The sequence below is a fragment of the Calypte anna genome, chromosome 3 (assembly GCF_003957555.1).
Source record: "Calypte anna isolate BGI_N300 chromosome 3, bCalAnn1_v1.p, whole genome shotgun sequence".
NCBI lineage: Eukaryota > Metazoa > Chordata > Aves > Apodiformes > Trochilidae > Calypte > Calypte anna.
In genome coordinates this window covers 43446290-43465869 of record NC_044246.1, presented here as the reverse complement: position 1 = coordinate 43465869, position 19580 = coordinate 43446290, and the positions used below count along the sequence as shown (strand labels likewise).

At 43.6% G+C, this 19580-nt stretch overlaps 1 protein-coding gene across 1 annotated transcript in view; it reads left to right on the top strand.

Moving 5' to 3' along the window:
* Nucleotides 1-3163: 3163 nt before the first annotated feature.
* The window catches only part of ISM1 (isthmin 1), a 38692-nt gene continuing 22275 nt past the window's right edge, over nt 3164-19580 (top strand). Inside the window, exon 1 of the mRNA XM_030447667.1 lies at nt 3164-3301. Coding sequence (XP_030303527.1) covers nt 3173-3301 — 129 coding nt within the window. The 5' untranslated portion in view covers nt 3164-3172. The remainder of the gene's footprint in view (nt 3302-19580) is intronic.

The following is a 19580-nucleotide window of genomic DNA, read 5'->3' as shown; positions in this document are numbered from 1 at the left end:
CGGCACAGGCCCATTTCATCTGGATTAAAGATGTCTTTTGGTTCACTCTCTTTCATAAGGTGAGAGAAAACCTACATTACCCAGAGCTCGGAGGCAGACCCATGTGTTTGTTTTTCACCAGGCTGTCACTTAGGCTGTTTTGCATTACGAGCCTTCAGTCTAGCTCAAGCTGTCAATTCGTACCATTAAGCTCTGAAATACAGAACTCACGTGCCAAGTTTCCACTTCCCTCCAACAGTCAGGATCCACTGACAGCCACCAGGTAAGGTCAGGCCTTGGCAAAGCTGGAAGACAATTCTCCTGCCTCTTTGTTACCCATTTCCCCAGGCCTGCCTCCTTCACCTCATTGTTTTGTGCTCTCTGCCATGCCTGCCATTGGGCACAGCCACCAGGATTACAGCAATGGTGGCAGGAGAGCCCAAGCTGAACAATGACAGCTGAAGTACATCAGTGTTATGTGCTCAATATTTTGATTAGCCCAAGGAATGCTTGTGTTAAAAAAAGAAAAAAAAAACAAAAAAACCCCACATTTTTTAAAACCACATGATGGTCCCACAGGCTGTTATGGCTTTATGTAATATTGGAGAGCTCTGTATGATTTTCTGCATAACTGAGACCATCAGTGCAATATCACTTATTTGTAAAAAAGTAATTTCACGAGACAGAGGGGTTGTAACACCCTATAACACGCTCTGGGCAGCACCATTGGAGTCCCTATCCTGCACAATCATCAACACTGGTTGTTTCCACTGAGTACTAGCAACAAACATGTTTGTGGATTAAAAATCCTTAAATCTGAAGGTTTTGATTTTGTGAGTTTTGGTCACATCTTTACCAATACTTTAGTGCAATTATTTTAGCCATATTTCTGCCTGATGGTTAATAATTTTCAATGGTTACCACTGGAAGGGAAATCTATTTGACTGGAAGGGTACATGACATCATTCCAACCCAGTCGTGACCACAGCATCCACCAAGACCTGCAAGAAACATCCTATGAGCTTTGAGTCTCCTTGCACCCCAAATCTGTCGCCTCCTGGATCAGACACACTCCCAAGATGTGCCTCAGCCCCTGCAACCACCACCCACTGGAGGGAAAATCACCTTTACATCACAGGAACCCTGCTGAGGACATTGGTCTCAGACTGAAAATGGTTCAGATGGGGAACACTTTATCCTCAATTCGCCTACTCAGACATTTTGATACCAATTGAGCCTCCAGCAGTTACCTGCTTGTACAGGCCCTGATGGCTTGGATTCTCATTTTTATACCTAACATTCCCAATTGTGGAAGAATGACAACAAAGATTCCAAAACCTCCCATAACTTTATTTATGCTTAAAGTTTATTTGAGCTGTTCATTCTTGTTACACTGAGCTGCAGCTTCAGCACTCAGAAAGAGGTTTGGCTCCATCAGACAGGAGGCAAAGGTACTGATTTACAGCAAGTGATAAACCCAACCCTCATTTCCACATATTTTCAAATTCACGTTAGTTTTAAATTTGAGGGCCTCCCATCCGAGAGAGAAAGTACTTTCCGCTGTACTTAGCACTGTCAGCAACCAAGAGGAAAGGAAATGACAGCGAGGAGTGTAAAACACCTGGGGGCCCGAGTCCACCGGTGCCTCGTCTGCTGCCGGGGATGTACGGACCAGCCGAACCGGACACGGGGTTTCGGTCCAACCCCGTCCCTGCCGAGCAACGGCGGCAGTCACTATGCAAGGTGCAGCCGAGAGCTGGAGGGGGGTGCGGGTGCCGCTGCCGGGTGCCCGGCAAAGCAGGGCTTGCAGAGGGGCAGGTCGGCACAAGGAGGAGAGGAACAGGTCAGTGGGGGGGTGACGCTAAGCTGCAGCTGTAGAGAGGGAGAAGGGAAAGGGGGGGAGCGACGGAGAGGGGGGAGGACAGCAGGGGAGGGAGGCAGGGCAGTATAAAAGCATCCGACACGCACCTCTCCCGACACAGAGCGAGGGGGCGAGAAAGTTGGTCTGGAAGCAGCAGCAGGAGGCAGGAGGAGAGCCGGCCGCTTGCAGACACGCACGCACGGTGGCAGGAGAGAGTGCGGAGCTGCCCCTGCCGGTCCTAGGGCCACTGGAGGGAAGAGAGAGGAGAGATGGAGCCAGGTATCCAGCTCCGAGGGAGGGCAGGCCACTGAAGCCTTTTGGATTCCCTCGCCCCCCCTGCCCCTCCTCCGAGAGAAGGAGAAGGAAGGAAGGGAGGGAGGGGGGTCGGGGGGAATCAGTGATCTGCACCTCTTCCCCCCACGGGGAGCTCGTAGCCTCCCCGTCGAGGGCTGGCAAGCGGCGGGGGGGCGAGGGCTGGGGTCGCAGTGCGGCCCCGCTCCCTCACACTGCCGCCGCGACGGGACGGGGCCCGGAGGGCGGGCCAGGGCGACGCCTCGACGGGCATCGTGAGGGGAGGGGGAACCGCGGGGCGGGCGAGGACACGGCGGAGCAGGGGGGGGGGAGCTGGTCCAGGGGCCACCCCCATCCCCTTGCGAGGAGGGAGGCGATAGCCCCAAGCTCTCTCCTCCCCTCGGAGCGTCCCGGCTTCCCCGCCATGTGAGAATCGTCCCCAGCCTCCCCCCCCCCCCCCCCCTTCCCTCCTCTCCCTTGCTCCCTCCTCCCTCTCACTCGCACACACGCTCCCGGCTCCCCCCGTCCTCGCAGCGTCTCCCCGTCGGCAGCCGAGCCGCCTTGCTCTCCGCCGGCCCGCGGCTCCCCGAGGCGGCGGGGGCTCGGCCTTTCCGCTCCCTCCTTCCCTCCGACGGCCCACGGTGACTCTGGGTTGCAGGGCTGCCCGCAGAGACGCCGCCGGTCCGCGGCCCCGTCGCGGCTACCTGCCGCCCCCCGCCGCAGCCGGGCAGCGCCGGGATTTTCGCCGCCGCCGCCGCGGCGTCCCGCCCCGACGTGGCTCCGCCGTGGTGTGGCGGCCCCCGCTGCTGCTGCTGCTGCTGCTGCCGCCGCTGCTCCCCGCCCGCCGCCCGCCCCGCCGAGGCCGAGAGCGGCGCGGTCCCCGCCGCCCGTCCTGCGGCTGCCGCGATCGGCCCTGGGGCCGGGGCCGCTCCGGCAGAGGCGGCGGCGGCCCCGGCGGCGGCGGCCGCCGCGGCTCCTCCTCCTCCTCCGCCTCCTCCACGGCCGCCGCCGCGGGGTCCTAAAGCCGCCCGGCTCAAGAGGATGGTGCGGCTGGCGGCCGAGCTGTTGCTGCTGCTGGGGCTCCTCCTGCTCACCTTGCACATCACCGTGCTGCGCGGCGGCGGCGAGCCCCACGCCCCCCCGGGCGCCGGCAACCACAGCCAGCGGCAGGTGAGTGCCGCCCCGCCTACACCCACCCCCCTCGGTCCCGCACCCACGCGCGACCAGCGGCCGCCCCGCGCCCCTCCAGCGCCCCGCTCCCTCCCTCGCGGTCCCCACCCTCACCCCACTGAGGGCTGTGGTGCGGGGAGGGGGCTGCGGGGGCCGCCCGGGCTGACGGCAGCCGGCGCCGTGCACCTGCTACGGTCGCGGCCTCCGTCCGCCGGGGTCCCGGCCGCAGTCTCCAGGTATTCACCACTTTGAGGGCTTTTCTTGCGGGGTGCCTGGGGTGTTTCTTCTCCTCTCTCACCCCCGTCCCCTCCTTTGGTTTTACACTTTGTCAGAGTTTAAAATTCTGCCCACGCCAAGTTTGGACATACTGTTGGAGGCGTCGGGGCGGCTCCCCTACTGTGTATGGCCGACAGGTAGCAGCAGACGACGGCCATCTCACCTGGGGAGCGCATGGGGTGGTCCTCTAGTCCGTATCAGGCACGGCATGTCCCATCCAGGTCCTCTCTTGTGAGGATGCAGCATTCCCCAGGGAGAGAGGGAAAGAAACGGGTGTATGATAGTGTCAAATATGGGAACAAAATGCATGGCTTTCCTTCAGAAGTGTCAAGAGACAGGTAGATATATTTAATCCTGAAATAGCCAAAAAACAGAGTGATAGGTGCTTGTGACTGTGAAATACGGAGTTTGTGACCCAACCAGTCTGATCTCACAAAATCACTGGTGAATTATGCCCAGCAGAGGCAACGGCCTTTATTTTGTTTGGTTTCCTTATTTGTGCAGGTGGTTTTTTTTTGTTCAATATCACATATTGCCAATCACTTAAAATGCTTGGAGACAGTGATAAAACCTGCAGAATCCTCAGAATCCCAAGGCAAAGCTTGTAAATCTCTGGTCAGTTGCATGTGCTCTGACCAACTTTTTTCCCTAGTGTCCAAATGTTAAAGAAGAATCAACCATCAAATCATGCAAATAACTGACACCGTAAATTTACATAACATCTTTTATCGTCATAGAATCATGGTACTAGGAGAGCACATTTCTATGAAGCATGAGGAAAAACAGGGGCAGCGCAGACTGTAACCATCACTCTTTTTTCCATGGGATCCCTGGCTGGTGGTCCACAAAGTGAAACCACTAGCTACAGAAGGGAATCCAGAGCTGCAGACTCAACATCCCAAGCGAAAACTGGAATCAAGTCTTCTTAATTCAGAAAATCTCCTGTCAAAGTTGGTGGAAGTCCTGTTTGGGAGTGTTGGGCCACATGCTGTGGTAAGGCCCCATGATGCTGTCTCTTTGAGCTGCACTTTTATCACTGGCTTGACATTCCAGGATGTTTTTTTTTAATATATTCAAGATCCCTGGTAATAGTGTTTTATAAATGATGCTTTCTTTCCTCATGGGCACTGAAAATGCCTTTTAAAACGATGTTCCTTGGAAAAATAAATTTGGAGAGGTTTTTTACTAGGTGTTTTCTATCATTAGAATAAACCTGAATGTGCCTTTTCTTGACAGGCTTGTAACATAATGAGGGAAACATATGGGTAAGCGGGAGATCTGGGTGATGCCATTTCCCTGAGTAGCTCTTTTTAGAGAACTATTGCAAGGTTAGGGTGAAACGAGGTAAATCATTTTCAGATAATTATCCTTGAGTATTATCATTGTAGTTGGCTGTTTCATGAAAATTTGTTGATTGTTGACTTCCAAGAGGTTTTTTTCCGTCCAGTGATTTTTTTACAGATAACTTACTAAAGCTCTGTGCCTTTAAGCATTGTGATAGCTTTAGCAGTTGATATTTTCATCATGTTTTGCCATTTGTAGAATTGAAAATTTTATGTGCTTCCCAACTGAATCGATTCTGCAGTTATGTGTTTGAGAGAGGGTGTCTGTCCAAGACATTACAGGAGGGAAGTATATTGATCAGAGCAATGAGTTAAATATATGGAAGTCTATCAGGTTTTTTTTTGTTTTATAACTTCCATGGGTTCTATTGCTAGCTGGAAAATACTGTCACCTGCTTTTAAAAATTGAACTCCCTAACAGCCAGATGCTTCTATTCAAAGCATCATAATATAGATCTTCATGGTAAGTTTGCTCTGGGATCTTCAGATTTTAGTATTTCTTGGACTGTTGTTCTGTTATATACTGAAGGGACGTGCGAAATCCTAGTGCACTGTATTCTTAAGTAAAGAATCAATGTGTAAAGTAAAACCGCACAACAGCATATTTATAACTACAAGCAAATAGAAATCTCTAAGGTCGCTATTGCTTGTGGTTAAAAAAAACAAAAAAACCCCAAATTAAACAAAACAAGCAAACAAAAAAACAACAAAAAAAAACCCCTAGAACCAGCTATTGTGCTTTCTGTCTTGGTAGACCCATGGAGAGAAAAGATTGTGGGAAATTATTACATCGGTGTTTCATTTGATGAAATTTCATTTGACAAAGTCTGTTGCGCACACTGCAGCAAATCCAGGAAAGAGTCATCTTCGCAGCAACTGTCTAGGGATGTATTTTGACAAGGCACGTTTGTATAAAAACAAACTATCATCACATGCAGAGTATGATATTTTAGGATGTAGGCAGGCCTGTGTGCACAAATAAAGTGGTCAGAATATGCTTCTTTGTACCTGAAAAAAAATCTTGTGTTAGACTTGGTTCCAAAAAAAAAAAAACAAAACCAACCCCCAAAAACTTAGTACATCCTTGAGCCTTTTTACGTAAAATGGATTCAGGAGGAATCCTTAGTAATCTTAAAATATTGTTGGAAATTTAAGTACTCTAAAATACAGATTTGTATGCCTTTGAAGTCTGATTATTTAACGAAGCAAGAGCTTCTCTCCCATCTGCTGATCTTTCAAATGAAGGAAGGATTTTGGAGGGCAGTTTTTTTATTTTCTCTTGGTGTTTCAATTATGTTAACCTCTGCAATTAGTTAGACTGATAAAGGGAAGAAATCCAGAAAAAACTTCCATCCTGAAATTAAACAAGTTTTTTTTGTTGTTTTTTTTTCACTTTTGATGCCCTTCCTCATAGTATGAATGTCTCTAGAGTTCCCAGATGTCTGGGATCATGTTGTGCTGCTGTGACTGGCTATAATGAAGCATCATCGAGGAGAAAATCCTGATGTACTTTGCTGGTTCTTTTTGGGATGGTTAAGATACAGGCTCGGTTCACTGCTGCAGAAATAGGCACTGGACCTCTGCATTGCTGCAGTTTCATGATGCTGTTGTAATTAATTTGTGGTAGTTTAAAGTAATGCAAAAAGGGAAAACCAGAGAGGGGTTTTAAAGTATCTTGCAGTTTTGAGTTATGAGAAGGAATTGGCCTTCTGTTTCGCAAGTAAGATTTTATTCCCTCCTTTCATCTCTATCAGAGAAAAAAAGGAGAATTAGGAAGGTGGGAGATTTTGTTTTTACTGGTGATAACTCCGTTGGGTTTAATGTAATTAGCATCCAGAAACTACTGTGAAGTCTGTTTATGAAATTAAAAAGTACAAACTTTCGCTTCTGGGTAAGAGCAAGTGAAGCTATATTAAGAGATGGAAAAATGCTGCCCAGGGTACGTTTTTATCTTTTGACATAGTTCTAAAATTAAAGGAAGGCTGAAATAAGTTTTGAAAGATGTTTGTAATACTTTACAATGCTCTAAAATCTGTGCTTTCATTATGAGAGAAAATACTTCATCAAGATTGTTCCCATAATTTCGGATTTTTCCATGGCAGGCCTTGCACACCGAGAAAAACAGTGTTTCCACACCAAGAAAAATGACCTTGTAAAATGTAGTAATAGAGCCACCAGCAATATATGCCATAGCACATGAAGTCAGATTCTCCACTATGGTACTTGCAGCAGTATTACATTAGCATGAATCTCAGTAGTTGTGCAGAAATCTGGAGCCACATAAGAGAACATAATTTGAAAAGAAGGACAATGCTGTAAACAGCTTTTTACTTTTAATCTCCTTGCTCCTGTCCTTGCCCCCCTTCTCAATAAGCATGCAAGCAATTAGAGTTTGTGAGCCCTACCCAAAGAAACACACTCTGCTGCTTATAAATGGTTCCACAAGAGTTGGTCTCCAAGCCACATGAGGAGTCCTTTACAGGGCTGAGCTCTTAATTTTCAATGTTCAATACAATGCGAAGTTCAGAAATGTGCTGTTACCTCTTCTGGGATGCTTTTCAGTCTTTTTAAGGTTTCTATGTTCCTGCTGTCCCTTGTACTGTATTCAGGCAAATTGCAAAATGACCTTCAGTCAGATAAAGTGCCGTGTTTTAGCTTTGTGGCTTTCTCAGTGTAAGGCTCAAGCTGTTTACTTTGGGAGAGTTTTAGACTGATTTTTTAAAGCTGTTTTTAAAGCTTACTTGAGCTCTAGGTATTTACCTTTGGTTAGTTGTAATAGGAAACGATTGCTTAAATCATCACTGAAATACTGTCGATTCATGGTTTTGCATTCATGTTTTCCAGACTGCCCTTAGCATATAAAAGATGCCATTAGGTGAATATACATCAAATATTTAATATGAGCATTAAATCCTTCTCTGCCTTAAGAGCAGCTTATACATTACACAAATAACTTTCAGAACAGGTGGCTTGCGAATAAAGCAGGATGAATCCCTAAAAAGCAGTATCTCTTTTGGTGAAGTTGTTAACACAGAAGATGATTTTTCCTGCTTTTTGACAGTGGTAGTATAACCTGCCTGTTCTTAGCAGGCTTTGTTGTATAGGTTCTTAGCTAAAGCTTACCCTTACCATTAGCATATGTTCTTCCAGTTATGCATTAAGCCTTACGAATGACTTACACCATGTGCAGTTCATTCTCTCATCTCCCAAGGGAGAGAATTATGTGTGCTCTTTAGTGGTTTTGCTAGTGGGCTGTGGCTTGTTCCAGGATCTAGGGGGAAGGAAGGGTGATTAGCTTTACGTGTGCTGCTGCTGGTTGCTTGGGAAGCAAAGGAAAAAGTGGGAAACAAGGGTGAAGGTGTGAGGCCACTGCTCTATGCAGAAGAGTATTTGCTGTTGTCTGTGGCTCCCAGGAGAGTCTTCCACCTTCCAAACCTGGCTCCAGGAAAACTCCAAGAGGCATTAATTAAGCTTCTTTCCATACCTATCACTTCAATTAATTTCTGAGCAAACTAAAGCATCTTGGTGGAAAAGAGCTATGACACCTTCAGGGTGGCAAGCATTTTAGTGTCTAAGAGTACAGCAATAATTCTGAACAGGGTCGCAAGTTATATTTAGTTATGTCTGCAAGGAGATGTGTCAGGCAGATACAAATGTTAATTTCCTAGTTCAGACTGAATGAAGATGTTTGTATGAGGCTTATTTTGCTGAATTTCTGTTCAACAATTAAGTTACTGTACTGCTTATCTTGGATCAACACCTATAAATACCTGGCATTAAATCACAGTGTGCCTCTCAGCTTAATCTCTAACTATAGTTTGGATCAGTTTTTTTCCTAGTGCCTTTATACAGAAGAGTTCTGGAGTGGAGGTCTTTATTTCTGTTTTGAGCATGATTTAGGATAATTCTCCAGCTCTTCATAGTATCAGAATATTTGTATGAATAAAGCAGAGGGTATGTAGTTTTAAATTCATTTTGGGCCACGATGGTGTCTTTATGTATATTTCCTGGACCTGGAGCCAGACGTGAACCACATGGTACAGGGCAGAGGTCCCAGAGACATTGCTGCTTTAGCCTTTCACTTCTCTCCATCCATCCTTACCTGTGCTCTGGAGCTGTGTGGGAGAGAGTGGTTAAAGGGAAGCCTGCTAACTATGACAGCCAGCTGGCTGGCTCATGGAAGTGAAAGGAGTGGTAGGTTTGAGTCTGGTTCCTGAGAATGATCGCCCTTGGTGACAATGAGAGGAAAGGCATGGGTACATAGAGATCCTGGAAGGAGCCGGGTTGGTACTTTGCATGTGGATTCATCTAATGTAGACAATCAGCACTAGCTCTGAAGTAGGTTTTGTTTTGTAGTCTTTGTTGATCAAGTGCGGAAGTTTGTTCTGCACAGGAAGAACACAGCTGGTCCATCACAGCTACAACAGCAGCAGGACAGCTGTACAACCACACTGCTACTGTCCCCTCACTGTTACCCACTTGGCACAAGAATCTCTCCTTTGCTTCTTCACCTTCAGTTCTTAGCATTCAGAATCAGTCACAATTTCCTGCTCTGTCCTTTTTTAATGCCAGCTGTCCACAAAAACAGGAGGCCTAGAGTTGAAGCTCTGCTGTTGGGCTTTATGACCCCTACAATTTCATCGTCATTTTACTGTTTGAAGCTGATCACTGTGTACTCCCTTGTCATTTCAACATACATGTTAAGACCTGCTAAAAGGTAACCGACCCCTAGTACTTCAAGCTTCAGCATACTATTTTTTTTTGACACCTTGCTCTTGCCAGGGAGACATCTGTTTAACCAATCCAGGGTACATTAAATTTGGAAGCATATTTTGAGTTGTTCTTTTGTCTCTACTTATATCTACTACATATGTATATTATGCCTTATTGTTCTGAACAATGCCTTATTGTTCCAAAATGGTAGAAAAGATCTTCAAAGAAAACAAGGAACAATGAAAAAGTTATTGATTAGGTGAAACTCCAGCTCTGTTTGTCACAGCATCTGGAAAGTTTACAAAAAATACAGAAGGAAGTGGTATTGATAATGATGGTGACTGTGCTATCTCTGCCTGCCAGCCTAGTACTAGATGTGTTTGAAAAGGTTTAGAAAATAAAATGTGACAGAGAAAAACATAGCTCCTGAAAACCCAGTCATCAGTGTGCAAAAGTACACAGAATGCAAACAATGGTAGGAAATAATTTTGCCATACATTTTTATGCTTACATTCTTGAGTCATAATTTTTAAATCTTGGAACACACTCCTGCTTTATATATGCAGACAGTTTAGATGTCTCCTTACACAAGCATAAATTAAAAAATCAAAGCAATATAATTTTTATTTGTGCTTATATCCTGAAAGTATATAAGTATATAAAAGAAAGTATATAAGCAACAGAGAAGATTTAGCAGCTTTGGCAGGTTTAATTGTCAGAGTTGGTTGCTTTTGGCTCTCATGTGTTTTGCCAGCCTTCCTTGTAAATACATGTGGTAGTACCCAATTATTTATGTTGGTAGTACCCAGTCCCTCATTTATTCTGTTCATGGTGTTGGTTAGGCTTTTTTTTTTTTCCTTAAGATTGTCTGCTTTAAGATGACACTACTTAAAACCTTTTTTAATTGACTGATTAATGCTCCCCATAAAAATTACTTCTGTGAAGCATTTCTTAGTTGTAACAGATCTAGGTTGCTGGCACATTTTACTTTTATTTTGGTTTTTAAATCTCAACCCAAGCTCTCCGAGGTTGAGATTCTGTTGCTGTGTTGTTGCTTGTGTACAATGTGTAGTATAATAGATCTCTCTGAATGGAGGCTGTAAGCACTGTCACAAATGAATAATGAAGTGATAACTTGGAGCAGAAAAATACAATGTGCTTCAGTAAGTTGCAAAAGGAAGCATTAAATGATGCAGTGGTTGCTGTTGCACTTTAATACCATTGTGACTCCAGGATAATGATTTTACAAGTTTTTAACACTGAAAATGCCAGGCTAAATTCATAGCCCAAAGCATAGAAATGAATAACATTTTCAAGGAATAGAGTGGTGAGCTCACTGATAGATCAGTAAGAGCAAAAAGTTTCCAGTGTTGGTATTTCCATGTACTTTCTATTTAAATACCAGAAAAAGAGAGAAAACAAAGTACAATGTAACTTGTTATTGTAGTAAGTGATGGCTTGCCACAGCGGTCAGTGTATGGCAGTATAATGCTTGGTCAGAGGAGCTGGTGTGGGCGGTACTGGTAAGCAGCTTCTTTATCCTTTTGCCCTTGTTTTTCACTGCTTGGAATACTCATAGCAGTGTGTCATATTTTTTTTATTCCTCCCTTTTATCAGTCAGCAGGATGAAAGCAGACCTGGAGTTGTTCACATTTTAGCTTTTGAAGAGTAATGGCTGTTTGGGTGCTTTTAATCTTACAGAGGTACTCATGAAGGTGAGAGGAAAATCCAAGATGAAAACTTTTCTTGCTGCTCTTGGTGCAGTCAGTCCATGTTGAAAGGGAGGATAAATTCAAACATACATTGGCTTTTATGCCTCCCTGCAAAATGTACATTCTCAGGGTGTTTAAATTGACCTTGCTCCACTGACTTTCACAAAACAAGATGTCACTGACTTGTGTTAGCTGCAGAGTCAGGCGAAGTTCCTTTTAACTTTTAATCTTTCACAGTTCAGTTTTTCCACAGAATTGATATGCACATAACACACATAACCTAGCCCTCCATCCATGAAGGCAAGCTAGGCTTAGAGGTGTGACTTTCTTCAGGATGTTGAATTAATTTCCGTCCATTATCTTTCATTGTTAATTTCATATGCACTGAAAAATCCTGGAGTTCTTACTCCACAGTAGCACTTCTTCATCTGGAAGACTGAAATTTACTCTTTGCCTGCCTGGCTGTTGATATCTGTACTTGTGACAATACTATTGTATACTGAGTACAGTGTAAGTATAAGTACCACCCAAATAATAAGCCCCATCTTTTTCTGCCACTGTTCACAGTACCCCTCTATAACAACAAGTGGATTCCCACCTTTTTAAGGAACTGAATTGGTGATGTCTATGGGCCAGCTTTAACTTCCTTTAGGCATCTTGCCTTAGCATTCCCCTTGAGTTGGGCATTCAGGTATTGAGCAATAGAACTGAAACACCTTTCCTTGTAAAATGGGATGGCTGAGTTGGAGGTGATGTCCTTGAAGCAGAAGGTCTGTGTTGTGGGCTGTGATGGAAAGAGGAGGCGACTGACAGCAGAACATAATGTAAAGGAAAAAGGTGGCTATTTTTTGAACCTGGTGCTTCAAAATGTAGTCACATAGCTTTGGTATCTTTCTCACCTAAGAAGTAACCCAAGAGCAGCAGATTTTGCCATGACCAGACAAAATTACTACACTGGAACCAGCTGCCTAAGGTTACTATAAGTGTAACAAAACCTAAATTTGCTTGGTTTTATCTGCCACATAAATCAGTGAAGGATTTTAAAATCAATATGGATGTGCCCTAGATATAACCTCAGTAATGAGGTATTTACTAATGTCTGTTTGCACAAGTTAGCCAATGAAACATAAATTTAGTTTAAATTAAAAACAAAATCTCACTAAATTGACACATAATTTATTTAAAAATAGAAACATATACTCACCTTCTACATCATATGAGTTGTTTATAAAATTTATAATTTCATAGCAAAAAGTTATTTAGCACCTACTCAGCAACAGAACAGCAATAAAACTGTCCCTGTCTTTAATTTCTACAGATTCAACTCTCATCTGAAACTGTCTCCTGGAATGGCCTCAGTAATCATACTGTAGTTGATTAAGATGCAGTGTATATTGGTAGTTTGTGCCACTGATTTTAAGTTTCTCTGAACTGAAGAAGTCTGTAAAGGTTCACTGCACAAAGCAGACTATAACAAAGCAGTTAATGATTCTTGTGATACGAATGCTGCCATTTCAGTTTATTTGAATGACACTGGCATTCTGTCTTAAATATATCACTTTTTATTAGGTTTTGGGTTGGTTTTGTTTTGAAACCAACTAGATATTAGGCATGGGTATGCATCTTAGCTAAACTATAACCTAGCCAGCCCGTGCTTTTTGCAACACAGAGTGCCCAGAGTTTTTCAAAACATGTAACCACAGTGATATTTTTATAAAGGAATGTTCACCTCATGGGATTTTTTTAAGGTGCTCTATTTTTTTTTCCAAGTTACAGCTTCACTGTATTGTACATGATGTCCAATAAAAAAGATATATGTCTGTGATTGGACTTTGAAAAAGGGCCATGGTGCCTATTCCATTTAAAGGGAATGAAGTCAAGCAGTAAATTTGCTGGTCGCCCTTTTCATATTGACTGTATCTCGGCCAGCAGTTGGTCTTTGATGTTGTAACAATAGAGCAAAGTCAGAGGAGGAGGAGGATTAGGACCTCCATAATATAAAAACAAGTCTGCATTCATCATGACTTTTATAGAGCACAGTCCATGTCTATTGGAGGTTTGCAGTACAGATTCAATGGTCTGCAGAAGAGAGCAGCAATCTTAACATTTGCAGGTGATTTACAATTCTTCCATCATTACCCTACCATCTCTTCTTAATACAGAGTTTGTTTAATCTTTCATCATTTAACTTTTTCTATCTTATTCCTGCCTAAAATATCAAAACAGATGTATGTCAGCTCTAACGAGCTTCTGGAGTATCACTTTCCTTTACAGGGGTTGATTGTTGTGTCATTTATGAAAGAGCTTCTGCAGCTGGCCAAGAGACTATCTATTACTTATCTTGTGTCCAGTCTTTCATTAGGGAAGAATAGAGGGTTTGATATGTATATGTCTAACATTTGTGAAAATATATATCAAAAGGGAACGTAGGGCAGCCACACTATGTCTGTGTCTTCAGGCATACAGGAACAATAGCACCAAAGGTTTCAAATTAACTGTTTAGCCTGGTAGAGTCCTGGAGCTTTTGAAATGCATTTAAATGGTAGCAGCACGAGCTCATGCTCTTGATCAAAGCATGCTGAAAGAAAAGGTTCATCTATTTCATGAAAATGTGCAAGGTACCAAGTTGTGCTAAGTGGTGGTGGGAGTAGATAAGACTTTGATTTGTGACCAAAGCTTGGAAAGAGCTGAACAATCCATAATGCACTGTTGTGGCCATGTGCACAATATTGTAGATGCAGAAGGCAGGATGAATGGAGTGTTCCTAGAGACACAACAGTGGCAGCAGCAATGAGCCCATTGCAAGTGGATCTGTATCAGTAGCCCAAAGGCAGCTCTAAGGAGACCATCTGGGGATGTGCCAGGTGAAATTGCTTTACTGCAGCCAGTTCCAGTGGCTCTTGCTTAAGACATGATCCTTAAGACAAGTACCTCGACAAGGTAGAACACCTGGAAGCTTCTCTACCAGACTCCAAAGACACCTGACCCAAGGAAGGGATGGGAATGATGTGGATCTACAGTGCATTTGACTGTTCAGGACTTGATTTATGTTGGATCTTGTGCCTTCTGGGTGGTCAGATTAGACCTGTGAGTCCAAACTGATGAACAAGTCACAGCTTTCTGGCTGGCTGAGGTGTGCTGGCACCTTAGAGATCATATCCCACCTTCATCCTACAACAAAATATGAGGTGATTTTTTAAATATATTGGCAAGCGGGCGCTGAAACAACAAACCCTTCCTAGGATTCTCACCAGGGTGACTGCCTTCTAGCCCTGGACAAAACACTCCACAGTATCAGTGGTCACCAAATGCGTGGCTTTTCAGTGAGAAATCTGTTCTTTTATTTAAGATCTACCATGATGGCCATTAAAAAGGTGCCATCTGGTGCAGAAAATCCACACATGCTATTTCTGTGCTCTGCTTCATCAGGCCCAGAGACAGCAGTGTCTTAGCTGCTGTGCATTTCCCCAGTACTCCACTCCAGCTGATGAAAGCAAACTGTGTGAGGCTTAGCCAGTATAAGGTGGAAGTTCTGGCTAGTTAGAGGCATCACCTAGTGTTTAAAAGAGTTTGCCCTTGAGGGATCAATAGCTCTGAAAAAACTGCTGAAATCCTTCAGTGGTGGTGAATGTGATTCTTGATCTTCTTTGATCTAGCATTCATGGCTTTCTGAATAATGTGAATCAGAGCTGCCTTTCTCACCTACCCACCCCTCTTTCTTCTTCTCTTGTCTCTCTCCCAAGAGGATAATTTTTTCCTGTTAGGAATATAGCTACAGCAATCCTAACATCAGCATGGATTGAACTATTTGTGTAACATCTGAGTAAGGACCAGATTAATACCACCTCTTTGATTTTTATATGTCTTCCCACAATGAAACACAAGAGGAGTTTGCAGCTGAAACTGTGTGTTTGTACACATATAGACTAAATGGGTGAAAGGCTCTGTAAATGCCAATTCCCCAATGTGCACTGCTGCCCTTAATAAAAGGAGCCACAGTTATGTTGCAGTCAAGTTATAAACCCCATAATACTCTCATGACAATTATTGCCACTTACTTTTAAGGATTATATGAGGAGAAAAGATGTGTATTTATCTTATTAGTACACTTAAGTAGCTGAAAGTGAGTTCTGTGCCTAACACAGCCTACCAAGAAATGCTCTTCCAACCTGAGCTTCAGAGTCTGCTGTACAGAAGCTGCTCTCCCTCCCTGAGATCTGGCATATCAGTGCATGTCTCATCTCTGTTCCTCAACAAAGGAGGTTGGGATAGCACAAACCTGAACTAATCTTTCCTTTCCTACCTTACTTCTGCATCTGGCCACTGGGACTAATCTAAAGATACAGTTGGCCTGTTCCATACAGTTTATTGTCAGTGGCGTCTGGGTGGCTTCAGGCACATGCTAAGACTATAACAAGTTTGAAAAATAAAACCATTTATTCTAAAAATAGCTCAGAACTAAGTAATCATGGGGCGGAGAGGAGACAGAGATGAAGATATTTTCTTTTCACGTAAGTGTCAGATTCAAAAGCATCTGCCTTGTTCAATGCATGTATGGTATTCATTTCCTGTCTGCAGTCAATTGGAATGCCCCCCGAGTCGTTTGAAATTGAAAATCGAGTCATGCTTCTTTAATCAGCTCTAGGAAATAGCACCCCCCTCTCCCTTACTGTTCTAAGAAAATGTATATATACATGCATAGAAATCATAATAGAAAAAAGCCCACACTTCTCCCGGGCAAATCCTTTCCCTGCCCCTTCTTAAACAGAAGGATCTTCACATTGCCTTGTCATGGCGTACTGTGTATCTGGTTGTCTTCTCTTCTTCCCCCGTAATGTCACTGGAGGGAGGCCTTTCTCTTGTATATCTGCTGCCTCTTGTTTCTTTCTCTTGTTCTGTCATTAGGGCAGTTCACAGAGATGTAGAGAGAGGGCATAATGTCCACAACTGACATTGTTTATACAAAAACCAAGATAGTTATTATTTTTATCTGTACGGCGTGTACAGATGCCATTTATACTAATGAATGCCAGTTGTTCATGTATCAGTCTCTGAAGTTTTCTAAATGGAGAGGTTAAAACTGTACACTCAGGACTGAAAGAATACTTCATTGCAGGAGCAGAGGTGCGTGGTCCTGAGGCATCTGCCCAGATTTATGCTGCTGTTTTGCTGTAAACTCCTATGTGTAGTAATAACCTCTTACAGAGAGTGTTGTGAGGCAGAGTTCGTTCATAGATATTGAGTGTAAACAAACGCTGCCTTTCCTCTGCCTTCACTCTCTAACTTCCCTCAAAAGAAAAGAGTAATGGTGGGAAAGGCAACTAAGGGAGGGTGAAGTAAATTACCTCGCAATGATTCAGTGGTGTGTATGTTTTGAGCATCAAGACACAAGTGATTTGCTTTTTTTTCAGGCACAGAAGTAGTATTGCCAGAAGCACAGGAAACATCATGTTTTTGGAATATAACACTTGTCTGCTTTCTTGCTTTCCCGTTATTAGCTTTTGCTTATGTGATGAAGTCATCATGTAACTTTTGGTCCACAGGGACTAAACACTTTCTAGTCTCTAAAAACATCTGCCAGCTGACACAGGCAGAGTCATAGACACTTTTGAAAGCACAGGGTGGATATTCAGTGGCATATGAGAGGGAGACACAGAGACTGGGAATAGCTGTTTCTTGGAAACTAACAGCTGAAAGCAACTCTGGAAATTGAAAGAGTTTCAAGTAAGGTTACTCTTTTAGCTGGGGAGAGATGAAAACTTAGTTTATTAAAGCTGGTTCACCTAGTAAAATCTTAGCCATAGTGATTTAGTGGAATAAACTTGCAAATGCATGAAAACAATTTCAGACGTATGTTTGTTCTTTTTCATTTACACCGACTTTTTGTGTGCTGGCCTGCAAAGTCTGACCAAAATGTTGTGTGTACAGAAAGTATTAATATTCTGGATATCCTTTGCCTTTGTGGGTTTGATTGCAGCTTAAGGCAGATTTTCCCATTTTGTTGGAACCTGTTGTGTAAACTATGATGCAGATGTCAAATGATGGGTGAGATTGGAAGATTGGGCTCATTCAATTGAATTTATCCATGGTGTAAATGGATTCTATTCAAAGCTTTATTATACTCCTGACTTTATGCAAGTATTTAGTAATGCCTGAAAAGAATCTTTCAAAGGATTTGCATTTTGGCACCACGGGCTGTTCGAGTGGCAGAGTTGGGCTGTGCTACAGTTGTACATTTTCCTGTTCAGCTGCCAAGTCAGTGTGTCCTGTATGTGGAGCTCCAGCCAGGCAGTGATTACACTGAAGACCTTCAGAGTTGTGAAGAACAACTAAATGTTTACAGCCAGCTTAGGCGACTGAAAATATCTGTGAACTACAAGCAAAACTTGGCACAGAGCATCTGTCAAAGCCCTACACAATTTTAATTCTGTGCACTTGGCTGTCCCATGGATGGCTAAGTATCTGCTGAGGAACAAAGCACCAGTGTGTAGTATGTTAGCAGAATTGCTAAAGGGCCTCTGTTTTTTCCAGAGGACATGGAGCTGTAATCACCACCAAGTCCTTTTTATTATCAAAGTGTTTATACGAACTGGCAGCTCTTCACCTCCAAGCTGAGCCATACTGTTTGTATTTTCCAGCTGAAGGAAAACATGAAATACAAGCAAACAACAGGGCATATAAAAATAGCTGCACTGTGAAATGTGTGTCCACAACATGCAGCAAAATGTTGCCAGATCCGAGTATAATATGATTGGTTTTCTCCTTAAGCTCTGAGGAAAAAATTCTGTCTGCCAGAGCAGTTCAGATCTGGATCCCCTGCTTACCAGTGACATGGAAGAGACAGGGAGCTGAACAAGAGGAACTTTCAACCAGAGGCTGAATGAAGGATGGACCAAAGCTTGATGACTGCAAGTGAATAAACAGGCTGAGTGAGGGGGGGAATGGCTGTAGGGCTGCTCTGGCACTCAGGATGTCTCTGTTCAGATGGCTCAATAAGGCAAGAGCCTTTTCCGTCACTGCTGAGGGTCATGTTGCAGTGTTGGCTGTGTGCCTTGGAAGAGTGGTCTGGGACTTAGTAGACTTTAGATCTGAAGGGGGCCTCAACACTACCGCTCTAGAATTTCTGCAGGTCCTGGCTACGTGTTCTCAAGATTTAATGTGTAGCTATGAGGGCTAGAAGTTTTTAGTATAAATAAACCTAAAATTCAAAAGTTGTGATTCCAAGACGAGTGTGCCCAGATGCTTTGAGACTCTGCTTCTGCTGTATGCAGCTTCTGAGAGCTGCTTCAGCATATGGCAGAAAATCAGCTGTGGTGGGCTGGGTATATACTCAGGCATCCCAAGGATCTCACTGCCTAAGTGTTCTGCCTCTGGCACCCAACATTTAAGCTGTCTACAGAAGACTTATGCTCCAATAGTAACTGCAGAGTGGCATGTCTACTCTGAATTTCTGCTGTTCTAATTGCAGCAGTATTTGTGACTCCATCCTATTCTCCACAGAAATAAAATTGCTTCAAGAGTCGCACGGCCCCGAAGCTCATGTGTCCCATAGCAGTACCCTGTGGTACGACTGGGTTTGGTCTTTGCATCACCACTTAGTCCCACATGCAGATGTATTCTAAGTGAGAAAGAGCTGGATATAATATAATTTTACTAATTTTGCCAGAATAAATAGAGAATTATTAAAAAGTAGTCACTGATAAACAGTGATAAATGGAACTCCTTTTAAAAATCATTAATTTTCATTATGAACTGTAGTCAGTGATTCATGTTCTATACACTTGGGGTGTGTTTTTGAGTCCCTTAGTGGAAACAGTTGTGTACATTCAAGCCAATGCAGTTCAGCTTGAATTATTTATCAACAGTGATTATCTAAAACATGCTATTATTGCACCAGCTAATTTGTATGGCTTTCTAAAGATAAGTAAGCCCTTCACTGATGTACGTGAATGTAAAAGACAATCAGGTTTTAAGAAAAAATGGAAGTATCTCAGCTGAGTGGTCAATGTGACACCCCTCTGTTCTGACTTGTCTGGAGATGCAAACCATTGCTGACTCTTTGGAGTGAACAAGAGCTGTGAGGCTCAGTACCACTGCATGCTTTCATCCAGTCACACAGAAATTAAATATAAACCTAAGTGATTTTCATGTTAAAGGAGAAAGCCAATACAGAGCTAAGAACAGAACCAGGGTCTTCTGACTGCTTGGACTGTATGTGGCATTAATCCTAAAGTA